At 36.5% G+C, this 24464-nt stretch overlaps 4 protein-coding genes and 3 non-coding genes across 14 annotated transcripts; 1 reads left to right on the top strand and 6 right to left on the bottom strand.

The window, feature by feature from the left end:
• Positions 1 to 1195: 1195 nt before the first annotated feature.
• On the bottom strand, positions 1196 to 3490 carry LOC111802659 (large ribosomal subunit protein eL32z). 2 transcript variants are annotated; one of them, XM_023687101.2, is made up of 4 exons: positions 3376 to 3490; positions 3023 to 3124; positions 1526 to 1707; positions 1196 to 1441 (listed from the first exon to the last, which is right to left on the bottom strand). In XM_023687101.2, the coding sequence occupies exons 2-4, from the start codon at positions 3110 to 3112 to the stop codon at positions 1312 to 1314; spliced, it is 402 nt and encodes a 133-aa protein (XP_023542869.2). In that variant the 5' UTR covers positions 3113 to 3124; positions 3376 to 3490; the 3' UTR covers positions 1196 to 1311. The 2 variants fall into 2 exon arrangements, with proteins under 2 accessions (XP_023542869.2, XP_086982774.1); XM_087126648.1 differs by having other exon boundaries at positions 3023 to 3117; positions 3376 to 3413.
• On the bottom strand, positions 1998 to 2080 carry LOC111802782 (small nucleolar RNA Z196/R39/R59 family). Its single transcript, XR_002816316.2, has one exon. It is a non-coding gene; the product is annotated as a small nucleolar RNA Z196/R39/R59 family (small nucleolar RNA).
• On the bottom strand, positions 2223 to 2304 carry LOC111802781 (small nucleolar RNA Z196/R39/R59 family). Its single transcript, XR_002816315.1, has one exon. It is a non-coding gene; the product is annotated as a small nucleolar RNA Z196/R39/R59 family (small nucleolar RNA).
• On the bottom strand, positions 2880 to 2959 carry LOC111802795 (small nucleolar RNA U31b). Its single transcript, XR_002816329.1, has one exon. It is a non-coding gene; the product is annotated as a small nucleolar RNA U31b (small nucleolar RNA).
• A 1128-nt stretch (positions 3491 to 4618) lies between the features above and the next one.
• On the bottom strand, positions 4619 to 11607 carry LOC111801793 (phytochrome E). Of its 2 annotated transcripts, XM_087126809.1 has the most exons (5): positions 11125 to 11264; positions 9250 to 10909; positions 7687 to 8494; positions 6281 to 6574; positions 4619 to 5243 (listed from the first exon to the last, which is right to left on the bottom strand). In XM_087126809.1, exons 1-5 carry the CDS (start codon positions 11131 to 11133, stop codon positions 5003 to 5005), a joined length of 3012 nt encoding a protein of 1003 aa, XP_086982935.1. In that variant the 5' UTR covers positions 11134 to 11264; the 3' UTR covers positions 4619 to 5002. The 2 variants fall into 2 exon arrangements, with proteins under 2 accessions (XP_086982935.1, XP_023541717.2); XM_023685949.2 differs by having other exon boundaries at positions 9250 to 11607.
• A 6353-nt stretch (positions 11608 to 17960) lies between these two features.
• On the top strand, positions 17961 to 23266 carry LOC111802130 (cold-regulated 413 inner membrane protein 1, chloroplastic). 6 transcript variants are annotated; one of them, XM_087126834.1, is made up of 9 exons: positions 17961 to 18322; positions 18421 to 18552; positions 18932 to 19027; positions 19202 to 19266; positions 19484 to 19553; positions 19634 to 19818; positions 20165 to 20785; positions 21616 to 22107; positions 22705 to 23266. In XM_087126834.1, exons 1-6 carry the CDS (start codon positions 18165 to 18167, stop codon positions 19797 to 19799), a joined length of 687 nt encoding a protein of 228 aa, XP_086982960.1. In that variant the 5' UTR covers positions 17961 to 18164; the 3' UTR covers positions 19800 to 19818; positions 20165 to 20785; positions 21616 to 22107; positions 22705 to 23266. The 6 variants fall into 6 exon arrangements, with proteins under 6 accessions (XP_086982960.1, XP_086982957.1, XP_086982956.1 ...); XM_087126831.1 differs by having other exon boundaries at positions 18409 to 18552; positions 20471 to 20785; XM_087126830.1 differs by having other exon boundaries at positions 18409 to 18552; positions 20171 to 20785.
• LOC111802129 (uncharacterized) lies at positions 20213 to 23074 on the bottom strand. The gene is made up of 4 exons (XM_023686396.2): positions 22942 to 23074; positions 21664 to 22161; positions 20929 to 20971; positions 20213 to 20776 (listed from the first exon to the last, which is right to left on the bottom strand). The coding sequence occupies exons 1-4, from the start codon at positions 22991 to 22993 to the stop codon at positions 20524 to 20526; spliced, it is 846 nt and encodes a 281-aa protein (XP_023542164.2). The 5' UTR covers positions 22994 to 23074; the 3' UTR covers positions 20213 to 20523.
• Positions 23267 to 24464: the final 1198 nt, after the last annotated feature.

The following is a 24464-nucleotide window of genomic DNA, read 5'->3' as shown; positions in this document are numbered from 1 at the left end:
TATTTTACTCTAAGAAAAGTAAGAAATGTGTATGTGTGGGATGAAGTTCGTCTTTTGAAGAGACAGACTACGTTTATTTGTTCGAGTTCATCGTTGTCAATTTTTTTTAAGAAGTATTTTACTCTAAGAAAAGTAAGAAATGTATATGTGTGGGATGAAGTTCGTCTTTTGAAGAGATAGACTACGTTCATTTATTCGAGTTCATCGTTGTCAATTTTTTTTAGGAAGTATTTTACTCTAAGAAAAGTAAGAAATGTATGTGTGGGATGAAGTTCGTCTTTTGAAGAGATAGACTACGTTCATAAACCCCTTTTGGGTTCTTGTGTATGCAAGTTTCTTTTTCTTCAAACAAGTTATGTTTGCATTCCATTTTGGTTAGTTTTTAGGGAACACAAATTCCATTTTGGTTAGTTTTTAGGGAACACAAATTAGTACATGTACATGTATTAACGATGGAAACTAAGCTTCATTTCGGGCCTTAACAATGCATGTACATGTATTTTCACTCAATTATAACTTTAGTTAATTTGTCTCTACACTAGGTTAAGGATCTTCAAAGTCTCCTTACGGCCTACAAACTTTAACATTGATTCGGAATTTTTATGTTTGGACCCTTTGTTGGATCAAAAGAACTTTAAAACATTCGAAAGGAGCTTATTGAAGGCATTGCAATAGCTATCGAGACATGGGTACTAACCAAAAACTCAAGTCTAATTGATGCTTGGTGATGCCATACCATGACTCGATGTATTAGCCTTCGCTACCTATTTGGGCACATTTATCAAAAATCAACTCAAAAGTCATCATATATGATGAAATCATCTTAAATATGCATCAAAATTTGAATACTATTGAAGAATGAACCCTCCAATGTACATGGGAGTTAAAGATGGCACAATGGGGGCACCATTGAATCTTGTTAATATCAATTACGACTAAAGGGCTAAGGTGCACAATGTCGACCCACCCACTTTTATGTTTTTATACATTAGCATAATCGGACTCGTACATGGCGCAATGGGCGCCATTGACATGTCACCCTCTGACTACAGATGAGTCACCATTGACAAGAACACTATAATGTTCTATAGATTTGGACACAGAATAGAAGAAATTGATGCCAAAGGAAACGGAGAGAACCAAAAAGCTCATGAAGATTAACGTCATGATTTGAAGTATCAAAAATATATTATCAAAGAGATGGTTGTGAATTCATAACTCATTAATGTCAAAATCTCTTAAATCCAACAAAAATTGTATACATAAACGAAATCTCACTACAAAACACGATGAAAAGTGGATCTAAATGGTTCATTCATCCTCTTGGCTGCGCAACCTAGCAAGCTTGTTGGTAACTACAACATCAAGTTGAGCTGCCCTCTCAACGATCTCTTTCCTCTTCCTTGTGGAAACATCGTGGGCGATTTCGGCACAGTAAGTCCTGCAGTAACGACACAAACGGATCAGACAATCCATTAATCATTCCTTTATAATTGCTAATGATGTATGAGAGGTCGTCACAAACCTGTTGTGCATCATCAGAACTTCAAGCTCCTTGACATTGTGAACAACGAACTTCTTGAACCCATTAGGGAGGTAGTGGCGGGTCTTTTTGTCAGACCCGTAGCCAATGTTTGGCATCAGAGTACATCCCTTGAACTTTCTCCTTACTCTGGAATCGATACCCTTTGGCCTTCTCCAGCTTTCCTGTCAGATAAATTTAAAAATAAGTGAACAAAGCCAGACAATATTGACTAACGAAGATCACAGGAGATTGAAAAAATAATTATATATCTGTATGCAGGGTTTTAGTAACAGAGAGCTTATAAGTTTTTAAGCTAACCATGTCGCAAGACCTGTATATAGTTACTCTATGCCCTAAAAAACGAAATGTCCAGCTATTAAATAAAGTCCGGACATTAGATACCACGGGCAAGTTCAGTTTATAGCAAAAGAAAACTGTAAATGACTCGATCTATGGAAGTTATAATTTTTACTGCAACCTCAGCCGAAAGATGGTGATAACTGTTATTAATCACAGAAAATCAGTAATTTGGGTTTGTTTGCATCACAGATTGCAGCAAGACACTATTGGGTAGAGAGTAAACATGCTAATGAAGATGTAAAATTAATATCAAGTGCAATAAACATAGTATATCAGTTGGCAAAGCTTTCAAACAGAAATGATGATATTTATTTTAACTTCAAAAATACTTTTTAACTGCAACCTCAGCCGAAAGATGGTGATATGTGTAAATAATCACAGAAAATCAGTAATTTGGGTAATTTGCATCATGGATTGCAGCAGAAAATCAATGTGTCTAGTTGACAAACGAATATTAGAAAAAATGGCGTAAAACTAACATGGAATTTAATATACAACATAGATCAGATGGTAGTGCATGAAAATATTCATCATTCAATTACAGAAATGATGGGTTATCATCATCACGCCGTGTTGTATATATTCGAGAAAAATGTGCTTAGAAACTAAAAAGATAAAACGAGACGCACATAGTCAGAGAAATCATGGTTTCATACTGTATTACGATCAGAAAACAGTTCCATTAACATCACCATCTTATGACAATAGACGGTGAGCCAGGACATCAGCAAATTACTAATGGTTTCAAAAAAACGAAACGAAATAAATTCCTTATTCGACTTCAAAACTGATTTAAAAGCTATGTCAGAGTGAGTATCAGATAGTCGATCTGTGAATCACCATAATGTATCCGAGGACACTAGTCGGGTCTGGGGTGAATTAAATCATCAAACGTTGTTAAGCTTAATCAAATATGTGAAAAATGCAAAAACACAACCTAGCCATCATATCTTCAAAATTCAAATCAAAGCAAATGAGCAACTAACAATAACAAGAATCAGATACTGTGTCAATCACCATCTGGTACCCATTGGTACAAGTAAGACTGGGGCGACAATACATCTCATCATCTTCCATACAGCGCACAATAACATATAAACAGAAATTTGGTGAGAATACGATAACAAATTAAAATACCTTAACGGAGATCTTTCGATCACTCTGAGGCCTCTTAAACTTCGTGGTCCTCTTCTTCACGACCTTCTTCGTCAGCAAAGGAACCGCCATTTTCACTTATATCTACAGATTTCATAACAAGTACGATTATTAATCATCTCAAAGGTATCACATCCTAGAAAACTTTAAATCAACCCTAAATGATTTAAAAACAACACAGTGGGCGCGCTAGGGGAGAAACAGAATTAACCAAAACGATTGAGAAAGATAGTAGCAACACAACGAAATCTCCTCAACCTAAAGACAATGAAACAGATTTGAAATACGAGAATAAGCCAATAAACCCTAGCGGCGGATCAAAGAGAAGAACTTACAGAACTAGGGTTTCCCTAGGCCGTCCAGCTTATACGATAAGCTCCAAGGGTCTGAAAGCTATATATAGAGAATGCGCGTTCGATTAGGGTTTGTTTCTTCTGGTTTGAAGAGCTTGGGCCATGTTTGGCAACTAGATTTTGTATCTCAAGCCCATGGGCTCTGATATAGGCCCATTACATTATTAAATAGATTTTTTATTTTCCTCAATTAATAAAAATATTCCAAATTTCAATAATACTTGAAAAGGTTAAAATATATATATATATATATATATTATAAACTTAAAAAAAAAAGTTCAATAATTTTAAAAGTAATCCATTAATACTCAATACACCCTTTCAAGATCCAGCGTCCTCGTTGGCACACTGTCTGATGTCCATCTCCTTCGTTTGCAAGGGGATATTTCTAGCCCCTTATAAAGAATGTTTCGTTCCTCCCTCTAATTGTGGGGATCTCACAATACACAATACACCATTTCGGGACCCAGCATCCTCGTTGACACACCGTCTGGTGTCCATCCCCTTCATTTGCTCGGAGATATTTCTAGCCCCCTTATAAATAATGTTTCGTTCCTCTCTCCAATCAATGTGGGGATCTCACAATACACCATTTTGGGACCGAACGTCCTCGCTGGCACACCGCCGAGTGTCCATCCCCTTCAAGGCTCAATGTCCTTGCTAATACACTATCCAATGTCTGGCTCGATACCCTTATAAAAAATGTGGGGATCTCACAATACACCCTTTTGGGACCTAGCGTCCTCGCTGACACACCGTTTGATATCCATCCCCTTCGAGGCTCAACATCCTCGCTAGTACACCGCCTAATGTTTAGCTCAATACCGTTTATAATAGTCCAAGCCTACTGTTAGCACATATAGTCTTCTTTGGGCTTCTCCCCTCAAGGTTTTCAAAACGCGTCCACTAAGGAGAAATTTTCACACCCTAATCGTTGAAAAACAGCTAACAATAAACCAAGACTTCAAAAGAAAATCTTCAACGCCGAAGAATACCAACATCAACTTTTCGAGCATTCTTCAAAAAAAAAAAAAAAAAAAACAAACTTATTTTCTCGAGCATTCGAACTCTGAACTTCCAAACTTATTTTCTCGAACTTTCAAACTCTAAACTTACAAACTTTTTTTATTTTGGTCTCGAAATTATGGACGAATTTTTAGAAACGTAACTATTTCGGTTACTCAGACCGACATTGGTTCGGTCCTTTTTGTGTCACAATAATCACAGAGCTAAAATATTACAATGTATGGTATTCATGTCCAAAACAGACCAAAACAAAACCCTATGTTTGATATACATTGATGAAACATGCACCAGCAGAGCCAACCTCAAATACAGACTGAGCTACACAACCTATAACATCCAGATTTGTCATTTACAAACCTTACATACAATTTCACGTCGAATTCGACCATCGAACATTACCAAGAGACTCTCGGCATCGTAACGGGCGAGCAACCGAAAAATGGACTCATTATACGCTTTCACGTATCCGGGGACATGTTATGTGTTGGGGCTCGGCGTTGTCCAGACTTGGAATCTGTGCATCTTCCATAACAACGTTCCTGATATGAGTTGTAGAAGTGTGCATCCACCTGAAAATAGAAGCTCATGTCCCTTGGCTTGTAGTAGCTTCCATCGACCCTCTCGAGCGCCTTAATTTGAGCTCGAGGTCGATGATGAAGTAGCATTTAGTTTGCTCTCTAACGTAGCGTATGTTACCGCTCAACTTATTGAGAAGTCTACGTGACAGGTTTAGAGCAAGGCCTTGCTTTGAAGTCCATTGCTGACCTCCTCCAACCATATCTTGGATTAGTTCAGGAGGCAGACCTTGACCTGGATGAGACATTCTACATACAAAGAAATCAAAACAAATCACTGTCCCAATAGTTCATTGTAACAAGATGGATTAAAGTAGTGAGCAGTACAAACAATTCAATCATCATATGATCAAGCAGAGAACATACATGGAAAAACCGTGTAGAAAAGGGGATTAGACTATGATTTGTCTCTAACCTTTGTACGGTAGAATTTAATCCTACGGTTTAGTGACTACTAGAAATCAAACCAGAAATCAAAATTCGTGTAGAAAACAAATAACGAGTTGGTATGTAACAGCCAAGCCCATTGCTAACAGAAATTGTCCGTTTTTGCCCATTATGTATCACAGTCAGCCTTACGGTCTTAAAACGCGTCTGTTAGGGAGAGAGGTTTCCATACCCTAATAATGAATACTTCGTTCCCCTCTCCAATTAATGTGGGATCTCACAATCTATCCTCCTTGGGGCCCAACGTCCTCGTTGACACACTGTCCGATGTCTGGCTCTAATACCATTTGTAATAGTCCAAGCCCACCGCTAACAGATATTATTCGTTTTGGCCCGTTATGTATCGCCGTCAGCCTCATGGGTTTAAAATGCATCTGCTAGGGAGAGGTTTCCACACCCTTAATAGGAATGCTTCGTTCCTCTCTTCAACCGATGTGGGATTTTACAATCCATCCCCCTTGGAGACCCAGCGTCCTCGCTGGCACACCGCCCAATGTTTGGCTCTGATACCATTTGTTATAGTCCAAGCCCACTGCTAACAAATATCGTCCGCTTTGGCCCGTTACATATTGTCGTCAACCTCACGGTTTTAAAAAAACGTCTGCTAAGGAGAGGGAGATGTTTCCTCACTCTTATAAGGAATGCTTCGTTCCTCTCTTCAACCTATGTGGGATCTCACAGGATAGATTCAAGTGGCTACCGTGCAAAACCCACTTTGACCTTAGCAGTAACAAGTTTTTTCGGTGTACGGACTAAATCATTGAATACTAAAGTTTAGAGACTAAATTGTCATATGAAAGTAAATGCACCAAATGATGTTTTTTAGTCAAAGTGAGTACCTGATCTGCAAGTGAATATGTTCATTTCCATCTTGTATGAGCTTCAAACCAGATGAAATTTTGATTTCAACCCAACCATCCGGAACAGGCGCGTACTGCACGACATTAAGCAAGAAATCTGACAAAACCAACTGAAGCTTAATATGATCGCCACAAAGATTTAACACTTTGATTTCTTCTGGAATCTCATGAAAAAGTTGTATGTTCTTCTCTCTGACAACAGTCATGATTTGACAGATAATGGCGTCCAGCACACTCCCGAGGATAAATTCTTCTCTGTTTATCTCTACTTGGCTGTTAAACAAGGTGAAAAATCAGAGGTAGAACAAAATTTAGTAGACAATAGAGACATAAAGGCATGACTATATATATTCGGGTTCAATAAAAGCTAAGGTATTGGTTACTTTTTATGTTTTCTAGAGGAGAAGAAACTGTGGGATATCGGGGAAGAATTATATTTGTAATGGCCCAAGCCCACCGCTAGCAGATATTGTCCTCTTTGGGTTTTCCCTTTCAGGCTTTCCCTCAAGGTTTTTAAAACGTGTCTACTAGGAAGAGGTTTTCACGCCCTTATAAAGAATGCTTCGTTCCCCTCTCCAACCGATGTGGGATCTCACAATCCAATCCAATCCACTCCCTTTGGGGCCCAGCGTCCTCGCTGGCACTCGTTCCTCTCTCCAATTGATATGGGATCTCACAATCTACCCCCCTTCAAGGCTCAGCGTCCTCGCTGGCATAACGCTCAGTGTCTAGCTCTGATACCATCTGTAACAGCCCAAGCCGACTGCTAGCAGATATTGTCCTCTTTGGCTTTCCCTTCTGGGCTTCCCCTCAAGGTTTCTAAACGCGTCTACTAGGAAGAGGTTTCCACACACTTATAAGGAATGTTTCGTTCCCCTCTCCAACGGATGAAAACAGTATGAGAGAAAAATATACTCTAATCCTCAGCTGCAATGAAGAAATTTGCTTGTTGCTCTGGCCAGGAACGGCTTAGCGACATAAACAGATGTGTTCATTTACCTCGTCTTGAAGTCAATTAAAACAACCGTTGTACAATATTAAATGCTACCTTTTTCGATGCATAAGATCATATTAACAAGGCTAACAATGCATTATTTTCCCTAAACAATGTGTTCCAGTGGCTTATACTTATTCATACACACCCTAAATGTTCACTTAGCCCTCAAGTTTTAACTTTTCTCTTCTCCAATCGTCCCTCGACACTTACTTCGGTGGATGCTTCATTTCTTTAAGCAGGCACATTGGGTTTAATAAAGTGATAGTTAAACAACTTGCAAATTCAGAACTTCATGGCATAGTTAATGAACCAAAAAAAAGCGTAAAATCACCAGTAGAGAAAAAGATATGAATATAAAGATATAGTGGACGTTTTCGATGTTACTTACCCTCCTTCTAAACTTCTGAAGTCCATATCCTCTATGATCGTCATGATTTGTCTCTCGCATGCGCCACTGGTATCGAGAAAGAGCTTCTGGTTTTCTGTAATGCCTGAATTTACAAGAAGTTCATGAGTAAATCTAATGCCATTTAAAGGATTTTTCATCTCCTGCTTTATGTAAGTCAACTCCTTAAGCTGCAAATTTCCCTCTCTGTCGCCCACACCAAGTCCTTCAGAGACCCCATGCAGGTTGGGCTGAACAATTTGCAGGAAGCAGATACAACCAATGATGTTACCTTCTGCATCAGTTCTTTTGTTTGATGTTAAAAGAACCTCCTCATAGTTCCCATCCTTATTGAAAAATCCTAACGGAAACTTCTCGGTTTCTTGACCGTCGATACCTTGATATAAAAGGATCATAAAACTAGTGAGCGTATCTAGACCTTTCAACCTACAAAAATTTCCAAAGATCTCCCCAGCTAGCATTTTTCCTATAACTTCATCTTTTCTCCAACCAGAAAGCTTTTCCATGGCTGCAGTCCATTCACAGCAGTAACCGTTCACGTCCGAAGCAAATATCGGTGGGATCAATGGACTCAAACTTTCAATAATAGCCTTATAATCTCCCTGCAGACGTATAAATTTATCCATCACACCTTTCTCGGGCGTAACATCTTTCCCGACAAAGCAAACCCCGACAATTTTGTTTGTGTAATCCCTACTTGTGCAAGCATTAACGACAATATAAATGGTAGAATTTTCTTTATCAGATCGAAAACTTCTCAGTTTTAACTCCACATTGTTGTCTTCCTTACCTGAAAAACATAAGGACAATCACATAACAAGGGAAAGGGGGAAAAGGAAAAGGTAGAGGGCTATTGCTATGCTATTATAGCTGGTGCTCGAATCAATAGTTAGCTTCATAAACTAGACGGCTGACTCGCCCCTATGAAGATTATTGGTAGAAATCATGATTGAGAACTTTTTCTATCGAGCTTTATGTGAGATCCCATATCAGTTAGGGAGAACGAAACATTCTTTATAAGGGTGTGGAAACCTCTCCCTCGTAGACGCATTTTAAAAACCTTGAGAAGAAGCCCAAAAGGAAAAGCCCAAAGAAGACAATATTTGCTAGCGGTGGGCTTGAGCCATTACAAATGGTATCAGAGCTAGACACCAGGCAATGTGCCAGCGAGGAGGCTGAACCCCAAAGGGAGTGGACACGAGGCGATGTACCAGCAAGGACGCTGGGTCCAAAGGGAGGTGGATTGGGGGGTCCCACTCAATTGGAAAAGGGAACAGAGTGCTAGCGAGGACATTAGTCCCGGAAGGGTGGTGGATTGTGAGATCCCACATCGGTTGGAGAAGAGAACGAAACATTCTTTATAAGGGTGTGGAAACCTCTCCCTAGCAGACACGTTTTAAAAACCTTGAGGGGAAGCCTAAAGAAGACAATATCTGCTAGCGGTAGGCTTGGGCCATTACACTTTAAGTCTATATTCAATTTTCTATTGCCATGCCTCTTGACTTAAGCAGCTAAAATATTAAATGCCTCGATATCTACACGTACCTTGAAGAGCATGGGAAAGTAAATCTCCAACAGTTCCACGTGAATCTTCATGAACAATTTCATTAACCAGAGATTTGCCCAAAGCTTCACTAGTTTGTAATCCTACGAGTTCAGAAATTTTAGCATTCCATCCATTGATCACACCAGTTGAATCAACCCCAAAAATTGGAACAGTTGCTGTTTCAATCAACCTCACCATTTCGCAAGCTGCTGAACTGAGTTCGTCGATATCCTGGATTACAGTGTCACTCGGCTGGGCAGAAGCTTCTACCTTTGAATCACTGTCCCTAGTGTTAGAAAAAGACTCCCTCATAATAAGCTGCAACGAGTGAATGGCATTTATTTCTTGAACTTCCCAAGGCAAACTTCTACTCTTCGCAACTTCAAGAAACGCTTTAAATGATGATCTTGGGTGCAGTTTTCCACCATCGTCCTTAATATCCGGATGATGCTTGGCTCCTCCCCATTGGATTTCCTTTGCTGCCTGAGACCTGAACCAGAATAAGAAATCCTTGGAACTAATTCTTGCAGCTGCCATACCACACACTGCATCACCTAGAGAAGCAGCTTCGGGGTAGCCAGCATCAGCCAAACTATCCGTGCTCAGTCCCGTAGAATCCCCATGGTTAGTAAGTACCCATTCTACAAGATCTTTGACTTGTGCTTCAGTCGGAGTTATACCAAGTAAACAACATGCCCCATTATAATACAATGCTGCACCCTCACACTTCACAAGATCCATTATACTAGGAGACTGCATCAGCAATGCACATGGGGAGCCTCGAAGAAGCATGTCGCAGAGGAATGTTTGCGTCTTGAGAACCTTTTTCTCTGTTAATTGTAATGACAATTGAAGCTCCATGTAAAGCTGCAGCCCAAATGCCTGGATGAGAAGCTCACAAGCATAACGAAGTGGGAAAGGGACATATCGCGGAGAAGTATGGTGGCACACTACCAAGCCCCATAACCGTGTTGGCGAGTCATCACTATTCATGACTACAGCCATCGCTAACGAGGCTAAGGAACCCATATTCGACATGTACTGCAAATGACAGCTATGGGGCGATCGAAGTGTTGAATTAACCAAACAAAGAGGCTGCTTTAGCTCATCACTTTGAATGACCTGCACAGGCTTCGCGTGGCAATCACAAATCATCCTGATGCGGTTTTGCTTGAACAAAAACCGAGCAGCTTGAGGTATATCAATGGCAGGATAATGCAAACCAAGATATGGCTCTAAGTCAGACCTTCTGATTTCTGACACTACTTCACCATGTTCATCATCATGGAACTTATACACCATCACTCTATCATACCCTGTAAGCTTCTGCACATCTTCCACAACCGTGTCACATAGAACACCTATATCACCACCAGGTAGAGCCTGCAGCCTAGAAATCGCCCGAACCGCTAGTTTCTGCGACTGAACCGTGCCAGCAAGCGACAATGCAGGATCAAAAGATCGTGTAGGCTCTAAATCAATCACAATCCCCACATCAATCCTATGCAATATAGCATAAAATGGCTTCTGAGTAGTCCTAGAATAGACCCAAACCGGATTCAACAACGAAATCTCCCTGGAAGAAGCTGCTTTAGCCAAAGAAGCACCGGAGGAAGGCGTAAACAGAGCTCTCATATCAACCCCAATCAATCCCTTCCCCTGTGCCGACTCAAATTCATCATGTAACCCCAAAATTTCAAAACAGTTCTCACTATAGCTAATAATCTTAAAACTAGACTCATCAATCGCAAGCAAACAACCAAACGATTGAACCAGCCCACCCCTCTGAATCCTAGACAGATAAGCAGCAATTTGTTCTTCGGCAACAGATTCATTAGCTTCAAGAACTGACCTCGAATAATTAAAAGACTCACCAGAGGCATCCGATTGCTCAAACTTGCTCATAATTCCAGCATCGGCATTGTATTGCACAAGTGCCGCAGCTCTGTTGCCGGTGCTAGTGGTGTTACTCAGACGAGCCCTCATATTGCTATCCGCCGAGGACGAAAACGCCATCGCTCCTCTTTCTCCGCTCCGATTCTTCTCCATGACTTAAACTGTAAGGATTCAAGTGAAAATTGTTGGATTGATTGTTCAAAGAAACTGAGCGAGCAGGAACTTAATCTTCATCAGTGAAGTTGGTGATTGTCTTGCTCGATTCGTCGCTGCAAACAAGTTCCGTACGTCTCTTTCGAAAGAGCAGCTGCTTCGCTTTTGGGTTTTGGCTTTTATCTTCCCAAGAAGTGGCTCGTCGTCATCCATTGTCGTCGATTCATAATCCATCACTGTATTTAGCTTAGAATTTACTCGCCTTGATTTTGGATTAGCATGAACTACCGGTCCTTGTCTCCCTGGCGCCTTCCCCTCTCATGTGTACATATATATACACATATATATGTATATACATATATACATGTATATATACATATATGTATATACATATATATGTATATGTATATATATATTTGTATGTATATATGTATATATATATTTGTATGTATATATGTATATATATATGTATATATATCTATGTATGTATATATATGTATGTATATATATATGTATGTATATATATGTATGTATATATATATATGTATGTATACGTATATGAGACGCCTTCCCCTTTCATGTGTGTGTATATATATATCCACATATGTGTGTTATATATGCATTATGTATATGTATATATATATATATAATATATATATATATCCACATTTGAAAAAAAGAAACCTTCTAAGATTTTAAGTTTTACCGGTGAGACATGACCATGGCCTCGACCTTGAGCATTTCTAGCATCAAAAAAATCGTCATCCGAGTATGAAATTACCTCGTAAAGATAACAAATGACTACGATCTCAGCCATTTCTAGCTCGAGTTTCTACAATTTTTGTTTTTTTCTTGATCGGGCTTCTCAAATCTGATATGATCATGTCGTTACTCTTAGGGTTTTTAGATGAATAGCGACGATGGATCGACTTTTCTTTTAGTTTTTTTTTTTTTATCTGAGCTTTAGTTTCTCTCGTATTCTCCACTGTTAAAAAAAAAAATTCTTCGGATCTCGACTAGGTTTTGATCCATTTTGCTCGTGCTTTTCTTGAGCAATACAATCTCTTCCTCTAACTGTTGGGAACGAGGCTTACAATGTGTGTATTCTCGTGTCCTTTGCAAATGATAGTCTCGAATTTTATTTTAATGAAGGAAGAACATGAGCTACAACTACACATCAGTGTGGTGCTTGTCACTCTAACCTCAATGTTGGAATTAGCTAGGAGAACTTTGGTTATAGTTAGGGTTTAAAGTATCGAGAAGAGAGAGCTACCTAAGAAAGATATAGCAAATTAGGTTAGTGAACCAAATCGGATCGAATTGAGACACTACAAGTTGCAGTTCCTCTTAGGAGTCCAACCCTAATCTCGGTCTTGGCTAATTGTCAAGGCCGAGAAGGACGATTTAGGGTTTGACCCAATCCCCTCTTCTTCTCTCCGAGACTCGAGCCTTGTGTATTTTTATAAATTTATTTTACATAAAAAATTAGGTTAATAAAAAAAACATAATTTTTTTTATCACAATTTAAAAATTTGCGAGGTTCGAGTTTTTGCACAAAAAAAAAAAAAAAAAAGAAAACTCCAATTTTAGAAAAATCTATTAATTAATTTTAATTCGATCCACGATCCCCTTTCGGTTGTGACCCGCCCCGAAGGTTAGCTTGAGTTAGATTTTGGAGGCTGAAAGACACGTAAAAACTCTAGACTACGACGATTTTCAACCGAATGTATTACCTGCGTGTAGGACCGTCCCCCAGTCCCGTCTTACTCTTTCCACATTATCTTTTTACTAGCTCATAAAAATATTGTTTTTAACGAAATCTTGATCGTGCGTCGTGTCCAAAATAAATATTAAATTCAAAGAATCTAAAAAATATTATATATATATATATATTGAACTGAAATAAGATTGGACCCACAGGGTGAGGTGAGGGTAGATATGGACAGCTCGCATTGAAGAAATGGGACCACTCGTTCTATTAAAAGAAAACAATATTAATTTATCCACTTTCCAAAAAAAATTTAAAAAAAAAACCATATTTTTCATGTAATTTATGTGGTTGAAAAATTGGGATATTTTATTATTTAAATAAATAAAATACCAAACATAATCACGTGCTATTGGCCCACTGCCTCGTGCAACCACTCGTTTTAGTACCCATCAAAACCTTTCCTTGTACTAATTTTCTTTTTTAAAACAATTTTTTTTTTCTTAAAAATATTTTTAAATTTTATTTAAAATATATTTTTAATTTTTTAAAAGTTTAGAGTAATAATCTTAATTTTTTCAAAAAAAAATTAAAAAATATTCCAATTTCATATTTATTATGTCCAATTTACTAAAATTTATAAATTTATTTGATATATAATTAAAAATTTAACATTACCTCAGATATAAATTTGTTTTGTTTAACAAAACAAAATTGAGAGTTTATTGACTTATTTGTCTGTCACCTGATTTTTGAAGATCCATTTAAGAGATCCGACCATAACAAAAAGACGAAAATAAAATAAAAGTAGAATAAAACAAATAATTAAAAAAATATAATGTAAAGTTTCGTACAAATTATAAGACATACCATACGAGTGTAAAATATTCAAGTTTAAAATAGAAAACAATACAAACAGGTATTGTCAACCGAGAATGGACACGAGATACTCAAAAAAAAAAAAAAAAAAAAAAAATACAATGACAACCATAAAAAAAAATACAACTAACTAATGTCCCGGGTTGACACCCCTTTATTGTTGGCTTTTTGGCATTGATCTCACTTTAATTAATTTCAATCAATTAATTGATGTTTTGATGATAACAAACCTACTTTCTAATTATTAATTATTTTCAGTATTTTGAACCGTCCACAACAATTTCAACGACTTTTCAATTACTCAAATCAGAGCTAAAACGAAGAAATTACAGTCGAGACAACATACCCGACGTGATGATGTGGCAGCAAAATCAAAATGATGGACAAATCAAAATATATCAAAGTATGACATTTATGATTTTGGGAGAGTAACAAATGGTGGAGTTTTTCTTATTACTATATTTTTAAATAAAGTTATTTTTACAAAATATAAATTTGAATCTAACCGTTACTCACATCGATTTTTATTATTACTATATTATTATTATATTATTATATTTTAAAATTTTGGTGGTTACTCACATAGTTTTTATTATTATTATATTATTATATTTATAATAAATTTTGAATTTCATTTGACCGTTACTCACATCACTTTTTATTATTATTATATTATATTACTATTATATTAAAATTTTGAAATAAATGAATTTAGAAAATTTTCTTATTTATTTATTTTTAATCTACCCCTTCCATTATTCCTAACACAATCCAATGGTCAATATTCAATCCTACATTTTGCCACTTTTCTTCTCTATATAAACTCATCTTCCCCACATTTTAAAATACACAACTTACATACATTCTCCAATCCTCATTTGTTCAAAGTCTCCATTGTTTGTTGCTCTCTCCAACCTTACAAGTTTATTTCTTTTCATCTTATTCTTGAGAGGGATTATTATTGTATTGTGAGGAAATAGTTGTGAGTATCCCAAATTGTAAATCTACTCTTTGAGAGAGTTGTGGTGTGTTATTATCAAACTCAAATACTTGTATCGGTTTGATCCTGCGCCGTGGAAAGGATTGAGTTTGCTCTTGAACTCGTAAAAAGAGCGGTGTAGCGGTTTGACTCAGATCCGTAGAAAGAGTCGAGAAAGTTCTTTATTCAAATTCCCAAGAGGCGCTTGGGGAGTGGAGTAGGTCGAGTTTGACCGAACCACTATAAAACTACGGTGTCATTTTCTCTAACTCTTTCCTATTTAATTTCAAAATTATTATTGTGAGTTATTGTATGTTCTACTTGATTATTGTTTTGACTTTAATTATTTTGTTCTAGTAATTATCATCTTCTACTTATTTGTAAAAAGTTTTATCATTAGAAAAATTAAACACTTTTATCGTTAAAACCCTATTCACCCCCCCTCTAGGGTTGCCATACCGATCCAACATTTATGACAGTGTAGCTCCCGAGCACCTCCCTACCTTGACTGTACCTGAAAAGAAAGGTTAAAATGAGTGAGTATAAAAAAAAATTCTCAACAACCAACCTACTTGTAGGCTCTCATATCACAGTATCACTCCCTCCAATCTACAACAGCGGAAGACATTAAATTAGACATGTTTCTCAATTTTCTTATTCTAAGGAAAATTCCGTACTTTTATAACATATATGTCATTTTCATTCAAATTGCTCATTCTAAGTCCCGATCACACATATTCTAACTATTTAAGGTAAATTATGCTTGCACCTTAACACGTCTCAACGATCCCTACAAGTATTATTTGCCTATAGTCTAAGTGGTTACTTATCGGGATGAAGCGTGCCCTCCCTACCTTGTGTTTATGCTCGTTGTAAGTCCCAAATTTCTTAAAATCTTATTGGTAGGTCCTGAATCAAGCTAAATTAGCACCGGTATTGAAATCGGGATGAAAAACAATCAAACGGGCTAAAAAAGAGTCTCACGCACCAAGTCACGTGCCATAAAGGTAACGCATGTGCAAGGACCAATGCACGTTTGATGGTGTACTCACGTTCTAGTTGTGCACCAGTTCACAGATTCAAGTCCAAGGGCGTTGGTTCGATTCTAGAGCCGCGCGTTATTTTTCTTAGAATATCTCTCAAGCAAACACTTGTTTTTTTAAATATTTTTGAAACATTATATTAATGGTATTATCCATATATAAATAATTTAGATCATACACTATTGATATATTTTATATACTTGCTTATATTATTAATTTAGCTCCTTGAAATTTATATTTAGTTGGTACATGGACTTTCAAAATTTTTATTTAATTTATATACTTTTATTTCTAATATTTTTAAATCAAATATAAAATTTAATTTTGATATTGTAAAAATTAAATTTAAATTTAGTAAATTATTTAATTTTTTAAAAATTTAAATTTATGAAAAAATAAATTATTTAAAAAAATTTAATGGCTAATTTCCTTATAATATTTATTAACCTAAAATCACTACGGTATAAGTAAATGTTTTATTCGAAAATAATTATTTAAAAGATTTTTAAAATAAAACAACAGAAAATTAAAATAAATTTAAGCAAAAATAAAAGAGAAATACCATGTATTAACTTATACTCTACGAAAATTAAATACAACTACCGTATGTATGTGTTATCTTTAAAGTTGCAATGCCGCCGTTAGCCAGGGGAGCCTTGCCTTTGCTTGGATGATAAAAGTAGCAATGGCTCGAGTATTTAAGAAATAAGTCTTACTATTGAGATTAGATGCAAACACATACAATCATAAATGAGACCTATTATTTAAAGTCGTATTCTCTTAGGTGACTATCCTAAGCGAGGTCACTGGATGTGTATTTACTATTCTACACCCGACCCACACGTGCGAATATAGACCCACCAGTCGGTTCGTATACCTCTTGGATCCCTTTTTTTGGTCGGGCTAGCAATCTCTGGTGCTATTGTCGGACACTTGGTAGGAATAGTGACCGTTGGTAGCATTATGATAAACACAATAATCATTTTTCTTTTCGTGATGTACACGTCCGTACCTATCGTAAACGGGAAAAATTCTTCGATGCATGTAACATACAATAATGCATGAGATCCCAATATTTTTCGTTTATCAAACCATGTAAAAATAACCTCTTCATTTTCCTTCATATCATATTATTTTATAACATAGCCTTTAAAACATATATCGGGGTTGTATACCGTGTCGAACCATATTTACTATGTATCATTCATGTCAGACATTGTATTATGTCATATCATGCACATAACATGTCCTTCAACATACCATACCATATCATGTATGTATCATATCATAACATGTATTATATCGTTAACACACATCATATCATAAACATATTATTTCATAATACTTCACACATATCAAACATATGACGTGTAGGACCACGGAGCACATGTCGTCATACAAGATACAAACTTCTAACCATACCGATAATAAAGTCACTAATCTATTATTAAAGAAAGTTTGATTTTGTCATTTGAAATCAAAGTCAACCTATACGAGCTCATAACATTAATTTCAAGTTCAAACTTATGCAAAATTATCCATGGTTCATGTGTTAGATTTCATGTGGACACGGAACACTTTGCATAATTAGAGTCTTGAAATATTTATATAATATTTATACCTACATTTATTTATATATATTTCTTTTTTTTTTTTAATTTTAATCCATTATTATTTTCCTCTGAAAATAACTACTAGATTTCTTGTCATTTAATCCCTAACTCAAAACTAATTAATTGCAATTAAATTAATATTATTTGATAGAATAAAGAAAAGACGTAAAATATGGTTACAGACCTTTTCAAATCATATCTCTCCGGCAATATAAAATTTACATAAATTTTTTTGTTTTCAGTTGGTTTTTACAGTAAAAAAAGAATTACGGGATTGACGGAGTTATTTTAGGAAAGGAGTGGTGAGAGTTTAAGGGAGATGTAAGACTATTTATTTTTATTTTTTTTTTCTAATTTTGTTATTATTATAATTTTTTAAATTGTTACAAAATAAAAAACTTTGGTAATATTTTTGCTATCCATTATAAATAGAATAAACTGAAATTAAGATTGACGTGTTCGAGTTGAACGACAATTGGCCCAATCACTCCACTTCGGTTAGGCGGCTCTGGATTCTTCGTGTTCATCAGTCAGGCAAGCGACGATTTGCTTGTTGAATCAAAACTAGAGAATCGAAAGCATCGTTTACGGTCCAAATCTGAGAGAAGATAGAAGCTGAACCAGGCAACGGAAGAAAGGGGAAATGGTTTGTGTATTATCTTCTGCTATTTCACTTCACAGTCCTTTTCTATGCAAATCCAAGCTATCGGCTCCTCTCTCTCTAAGATCCTCTCTGCCGAATGCAAAGCTCACGTTTAATCCTGCCGCTAAACAGAGTTCGATATGTTCTAATCCGATCAGGTAATTTCAGGCTCCAGAATCATGTCAGTCCGTTTGAGTAGTGATTTTGGATTAAAAATTTGTTAGTATTGTTTAAAAATGAAAAGATGTTTGACCAGGTTTGGTTTCGGTAGCGACGTGAGTTCGACGTTGGCGATTAACAAGAAAAGGAGGCGTGGTTTGAGTGCTGTATGTTACGCGATGCCTCTTTCTGCTCGCAATCTTCAGTGGATCTCTACTATTTCTTCTGTGTAATTATCCTCTCGCTCTCTCTTGATCATGTGTGAAATAAGCATAGCATCATCATGTCTAATATAGATGATCTTATTATATTATTCAAGTTGTGCTGTGAATCATCGATGTTTGCTCTCTCAACGATGGATTTTACGACTTCCAATCTTTGAGACACGATTCTGTAGAATGAGGACTGAGTACTCAAGAGTTCTTAAATGTTTTGCTAAAATTCGTTTGCGTCCACTACGTAATCAATTGCGTTTAAGTTGATAACATTTAGTGGCTACTTTTATATCTCCAACCGTCAAGATTTTACGACGTTCACCTTGATCTGCTGTTTCAGAGTCCATTGCACGTATCAAAGTAAAATTTAAAAACCCTAGATTTCTTCTACAGGATTTTAATGCTCGCAAGGGGGACTGGGATCCAGAAGTCATTTATCGTTCCGCTATTTGCTCTTCAGGCGCCTGCAAGTGTTATCTCGTGGATTAAGTAAGCCTCTTGAAAGCTCTCTATATCCCTTTTCCCCTTACGATCACATGGATGCATCATGCATTGATTGTCTTTAAGAAGTTTAATCTAGTCCTAAGATCAGTATCTATCAGCAAGATTTATGAGCTATTAGTTTTAATTGGGCTAATGTTTTGGTTCTAACTTCAATTTCAGAGGAGAATATGGCATTTGGAGCGCATTTTTGGCACTTCTTGTTCGTCTGTTTTTCTTCATCCCTGGTATACTCTCTCCTGATCTACCTCACACGATCATCTATGAATTTAATTGCTGGTTATCATTCACTTTATCCCGAAAGGAACTTAGTGTAGCTTGGCTCGAAACTTATTTATTTGAACCTCATTTTATTCAATTCATTGAAAGCATTCCATTTTGTACAATCCATTAAATGAGTAGAAAATTCATAGGAAGTCGGATGCTGGATTCTTTTGGATGTAGGTGAACTGGAGATACCATTCATATCATTACTTTTGGTGATTGTGGCCCCATATCAAGTCCAAAACTTAAGGTACACATTTGAACTCTTGATCAAATTGAACTTCATAATTTTTCCAATCTCAGCATTTAATTATTATCTCCCATTGGCAGGGGAACTCAAGAAGGGACCATCATCTCACTACTGATTGCAGCATATTTGGCTTTCCAGCATTTCTCTCGAGCTGGCAGCTTTCGGAGAGCTTTTGATCAGAATTCAATTGTTGCAACAGTGGCAATCATTTGTGTAACGGCTGTCTCATTCCTGCTCGTGATCTGAGTTCTTCAGTCACTCCCAAGTAAACCTTATATTGGTTAAATCTTCCTTAAATAATACTGGTCTACTTGTAACAGTTACACTACAGTCGCAATGTACAGACCTTTCCTTTTTATGTTGATGGGTGACTATGAATAAGTTTTCCTTTCTTCTTTTTTGGGTCAATCATTAAAATTATTTCAAACTTTATTCCCGAGCTCCAATCGATCGAATATCAATGTTCCAGTTTAGAGAGATCATTCAGAGGTTTAATAGCATCGGTCCTAGTTATATATGCAAATTTGTGAACTTGCCTTCTATCACCAAATTTCTGTTGTATAATTTGTAAATTACACAGTGAATAATCATAAATCTGACTCTTGTGCAAGGTGAAGCCTGAGTACAATGCCTCCTCCCTGGAAAACCAACCTAAAAGCTTCCAAATGGAATTGACTTATCGATATCCTTTTATTGGTTAAAAGCTTCCAAAACGGAATTGACATATCTATATCCCCTTATTGACTAACAATGTAAATTATCGTATAGCTAGCATGTGACCTATTTATTTCTTTAGTCTACTAATTTATGTTCCTGTGGACTTAGTTTTTCTAATACATATCTTGTGTAACAACAATAACTTGCTATATAATCTTTCTTTTTATCATATTGATGTCTAACAATGCAAAAATGTGCAGCAAATAAGCGATTGCCATCTCTCTGTGGAGAGAAGAAATGAGATTCCTTCTGCTTACAGATGATTTGCCACAAGCGAACCCAAAAGGTAAGTCATGGCCAAGAGCAGCAGTGATCGTTTTGATATTGAAGTGGCTGAGCTGGGCATGCCTGATGGTTCTGCACCATACATCGATGGATCTGTGGGCGTAAAAGTTGGGTTCGTGGGAGCCGGTGGTGTCATGGTTGGTATTGTGGTGATGGGCGGTGTTGGTGGTGGGATTACAGGCGGCGGTGGTGTTGGGTTTGGAACTGCAGGTGGAGGGGGGCTGTGAAAGGTACGTAAAACCAATTAGTTTTTTTCTTTATTTTGGTCTAAATAGTTTTGATTTTGCTTACTAAACTGAGTTCTTTTTTCTTCTTTTGTTGGGTGAAGTATAGTCTCATAGTAAAATGAATGAAGGAGCCCTTAAGGGATTACCTTGGTGCAGCTCTGGATGTTGCATAGTGACAGTTACCATTACCTGCAGTAATGTTGAAAAGATGGTTAAAAAAAATTATAACAGACCAATTTCTTAGATTTTATTTTACCTTTGAGGTTTGACTTTGTCAAACCTCAGAATGTATCTCTACTAGGAAAGGAGGACGAGAGAGAGAGAGAAGGGAAGTATGCTCACTCATAAAGGGTTGAACGAAAAATAGTAATACAACACAAATGGATTAACTACAAAGGAAATCATAATTTGTGATTTAAAATATACCTTAGTACTTTGTAGTGTGGTCAGTTTCTATTGTATAAAAGCTGTTAGTAGTAGGATTAACAGATGAAGGACGAACTCTGAAATAACCCACGCCCACTACTAGCAGATATTGTCCTCTTTGGGCTTCCTCCCAATGGTTTAAAATGCGTCTACTAGAGAGAGATTTCTACACCCTTATAAGGAATGTTTCATTTTTCTCTCCAACCAATGTGGGATCTCACAATCCACCCCCCTGGGGGCACACCGCTCGGTGTTTGGCTTTGATACCATTTGTAACAGCCTAAGCCCACCGCTAAGAGGACAATATCTACTAGCGGTAGGATTGAGACGTTACGAACTCTGTATTCAATAATCCTGGTTTAAGCAGTTTTGTAGTTAAAAAATCTCTCAGAATTGTTTTATCACAGGTGATAACAGGGGTTGATTATGATTCAAAAAGGTAAAAGTTGTCATACTTGGGTCTGTGCTAACAAGTTGAGCTGTTCCTCCAAAAACACAGCTAGTAGCAGCTGGATTCCTCTGGTAATAGTCATTGAAGGCATAAGAAGCATGGTCCTTCACGGTGTTGGGGTCATAGCAGCTCCCACCTGGTTGAATCGCCGAACAGTCTGCACCGCCATAGCCACAAGCATAGTCAAGAGCCACCTGTAGAGCAGTCGGGGAAGCAGCAGAGCTTGCAATACACCATGAACCTCCACCAGAGTTCCCAGGCCCTGTGGTGGGAGTCATCATATTAGGGTCTACTGAGTTCGGTCCAGTCTGTGGCGACGTAGTTGGGTTTACTGTTGGAGTTTGAACTTCTCCTGGCGTTGTCGCTGGGTTTACAATGGGGGCGTCATCCAACTCAGTGAAATGTACTGAAGGAGAGAAGATCTTTCTCTCTTCTTCACTCTGCAGAGGTATGTCTTGTTGATTTTCTTCTTGTATAGGAGGTTTCTCTGCAAAACTTGAACCTGAAGAGGTAAAAATACATCAGTTTTTTTACCTTTTTTGGTAAAATTTACTGCAATTACTGAAATGTTAGCAAGTTACATTCCTGGATAGCATGTTTATACATCAATTTTTCACCTTTTTTGGTAAAATTTACTACAATTACTGAAATGTTAGCAAGTTACATTCCTGGATAGCATGTTTATACATCAATTTTTCACCTTTTTTGGTAAAATTTACTGCAATTACTGAAATGTTAGCAAGTTACATTCCTGGATAGCATGTTTATACCCTTCATTTGGTTTGTGTGTGTGATTTTCGTTTCAATGCATTGATTTAGCACAATTTTGGACTCTATTTAGATGCTATAAAGTTGTCTAAACCAAATTAAAGGCATCCAACACAGTTACAAGGATTTGAGTTGCATGAGGAATTGACAACATCTATATTTAATACCATGAAAAAGGGGGAGAACTTTGTCAATCTTCAATTTACTGTGTATAAGATATAAAGAACACTTCGGAATCACTTCCATATCTAACAATTTTATGTCATTTTGTTTGCAGAGATCGACCTATCAACCTGATATGCTTCGACATTTCAAGCGTAACTCAACTAGACAAGACACGTACCCTCAGCTGGAAATTCAAAGGTTCGAATTCTTCTACTCTCATATATAGTAGAAGTGTACTTAAAAACAAACTTATCTTTCACTTGCTTGCTCTTCGATTCTCGAACTATAACAGTCTAAAAATGAGCATGAAAATGGCTACAAAAGAAACGAAGCGTAAATCGACCTTTACCTGAGAAGAGTAAGAAGAATAGTGCCAAATTCCTGAGAATGTTGGAACCCATCACTCTAAGTTGTCTGTGATTTGCTCTTCTAGGATTTAGGAGTAATAATGAGAGAGAAGCCAAGCTTTAATAAAACACATCAAATGAGAGAGCAGACCAAAACTGTTGCTGAATAGTACTGAATATCTTTTCACTGTAAATTATTTTTATTCATAAAACTTAAGAATCAAAGCTTTCTTGGATCACCAAGAAGAAAAAGAATATAAGAAAACTTGAGAAAGCAGGCAATGAAGTAGTTGGATACCACAAGCAATAGAAAGAGCCCCCCCCCCCCCCCCCCCCCCCCCCCCCCCCCCAAAAAAAAAAAAAGAGAAAAGAAAGTAAGGCAAAATAGCAATCTATGGGGTTGGTTTATGTTTTCAGAACATCTTTTTTGGAAATCCTAAGTTTGTGAATATTGATTCCCGTCGAAACGAAACGGTTTGAGTTTTGTGAAAAAAGCTGAAGTCCCTTATTGGATTTGAACCGATGATCTACGCCTTACCATGGCGTTACTCTACTATTGAGTTAAAGGCCTATTTGATTCAATTTCGAAATGAAGTTGTTCCTTCGTAATTTTTTGAAAACGGTTTTTGAAGATGAAAATAGGAACACGAAGTAGTCAAGTGAAAGTTGGCAGTCAGTTTGAATATTTGATTCAATTTCTGAGAGAACGGTTTTTGAAGATGAAAATAGGAACACGAAGTAGTCAAGTGAAAGCTGAGAGTCGTGTATATTTTTTTTAGATTCAATTTCTGAACGAAGTCGTTCCTTCGTAATTTTTTTAGAACGGTTTTTGAAGACGAAAATAGGAATATGAAATAGTCGAGTGAAACTTGGGAGTCAGTATAGACATTTGATTCAATTTTTGAACGAAGTTGTTCCTTCGTAATTTTTTGAGAACAGTTTTTGAAGATGAAAATAGAACACAAAATAGTCGGAGCGAGTGTGGAGCAAGGGAATTTTATGTTTTTGGTCTGTAATGAAGAATATTGTCTCCTAACTTTGCCGAATGATGGATTCAAGAATATAATCTTCAAACATTCAAATGGGAATAAATTTTGATACCTTGTTATAAAGAATATGCAGAGCCACATGCTTTTGATTTCCCTAATTTAATATTTGGATTAAATATTTATATACATATTGAAAATAATAATTATATATTTTGGATCTTCAAAATTTTTCATTGTTGTTTGGATATATTGTAACCAAAACAATGAAATTTCCCAAATCTATTTTTCTTTATTTTTTAATAAATGATAATAATTTTTTTTCTCACAATTTTTAAATAAAATTTTCTTATGTCCACTTAAAGATTCCTTTTAATATATATATATATTTTGGATAATTTTACATATTCTATTTTAAAAAATAGAATATTTCTTTCCTATATATATAAATAAAAAAAACTAAAATATTTTTCCATAACACTCCCTTACAAAACTAAATTGTTGATGTGATCTTGGAAACCCTAAATTGGTAGATTTAG

This window comes from Cucurbita pepo, chromosome 9 (genome assembly GCF_057944985.1).
Source record: "Cucurbita pepo subsp. pepo isolate OVF chromosome 9, ASM5794498v1, whole genome shotgun sequence".
NCBI lineage: Eukaryota > Viridiplantae > Streptophyta > Magnoliopsida > Cucurbitales > Cucurbitaceae > Cucurbita > Cucurbita pepo.
Note: the sequence above shows the minus strand (reverse complement) of the source record. Positions and strands in the feature narration are given on the sequence as shown.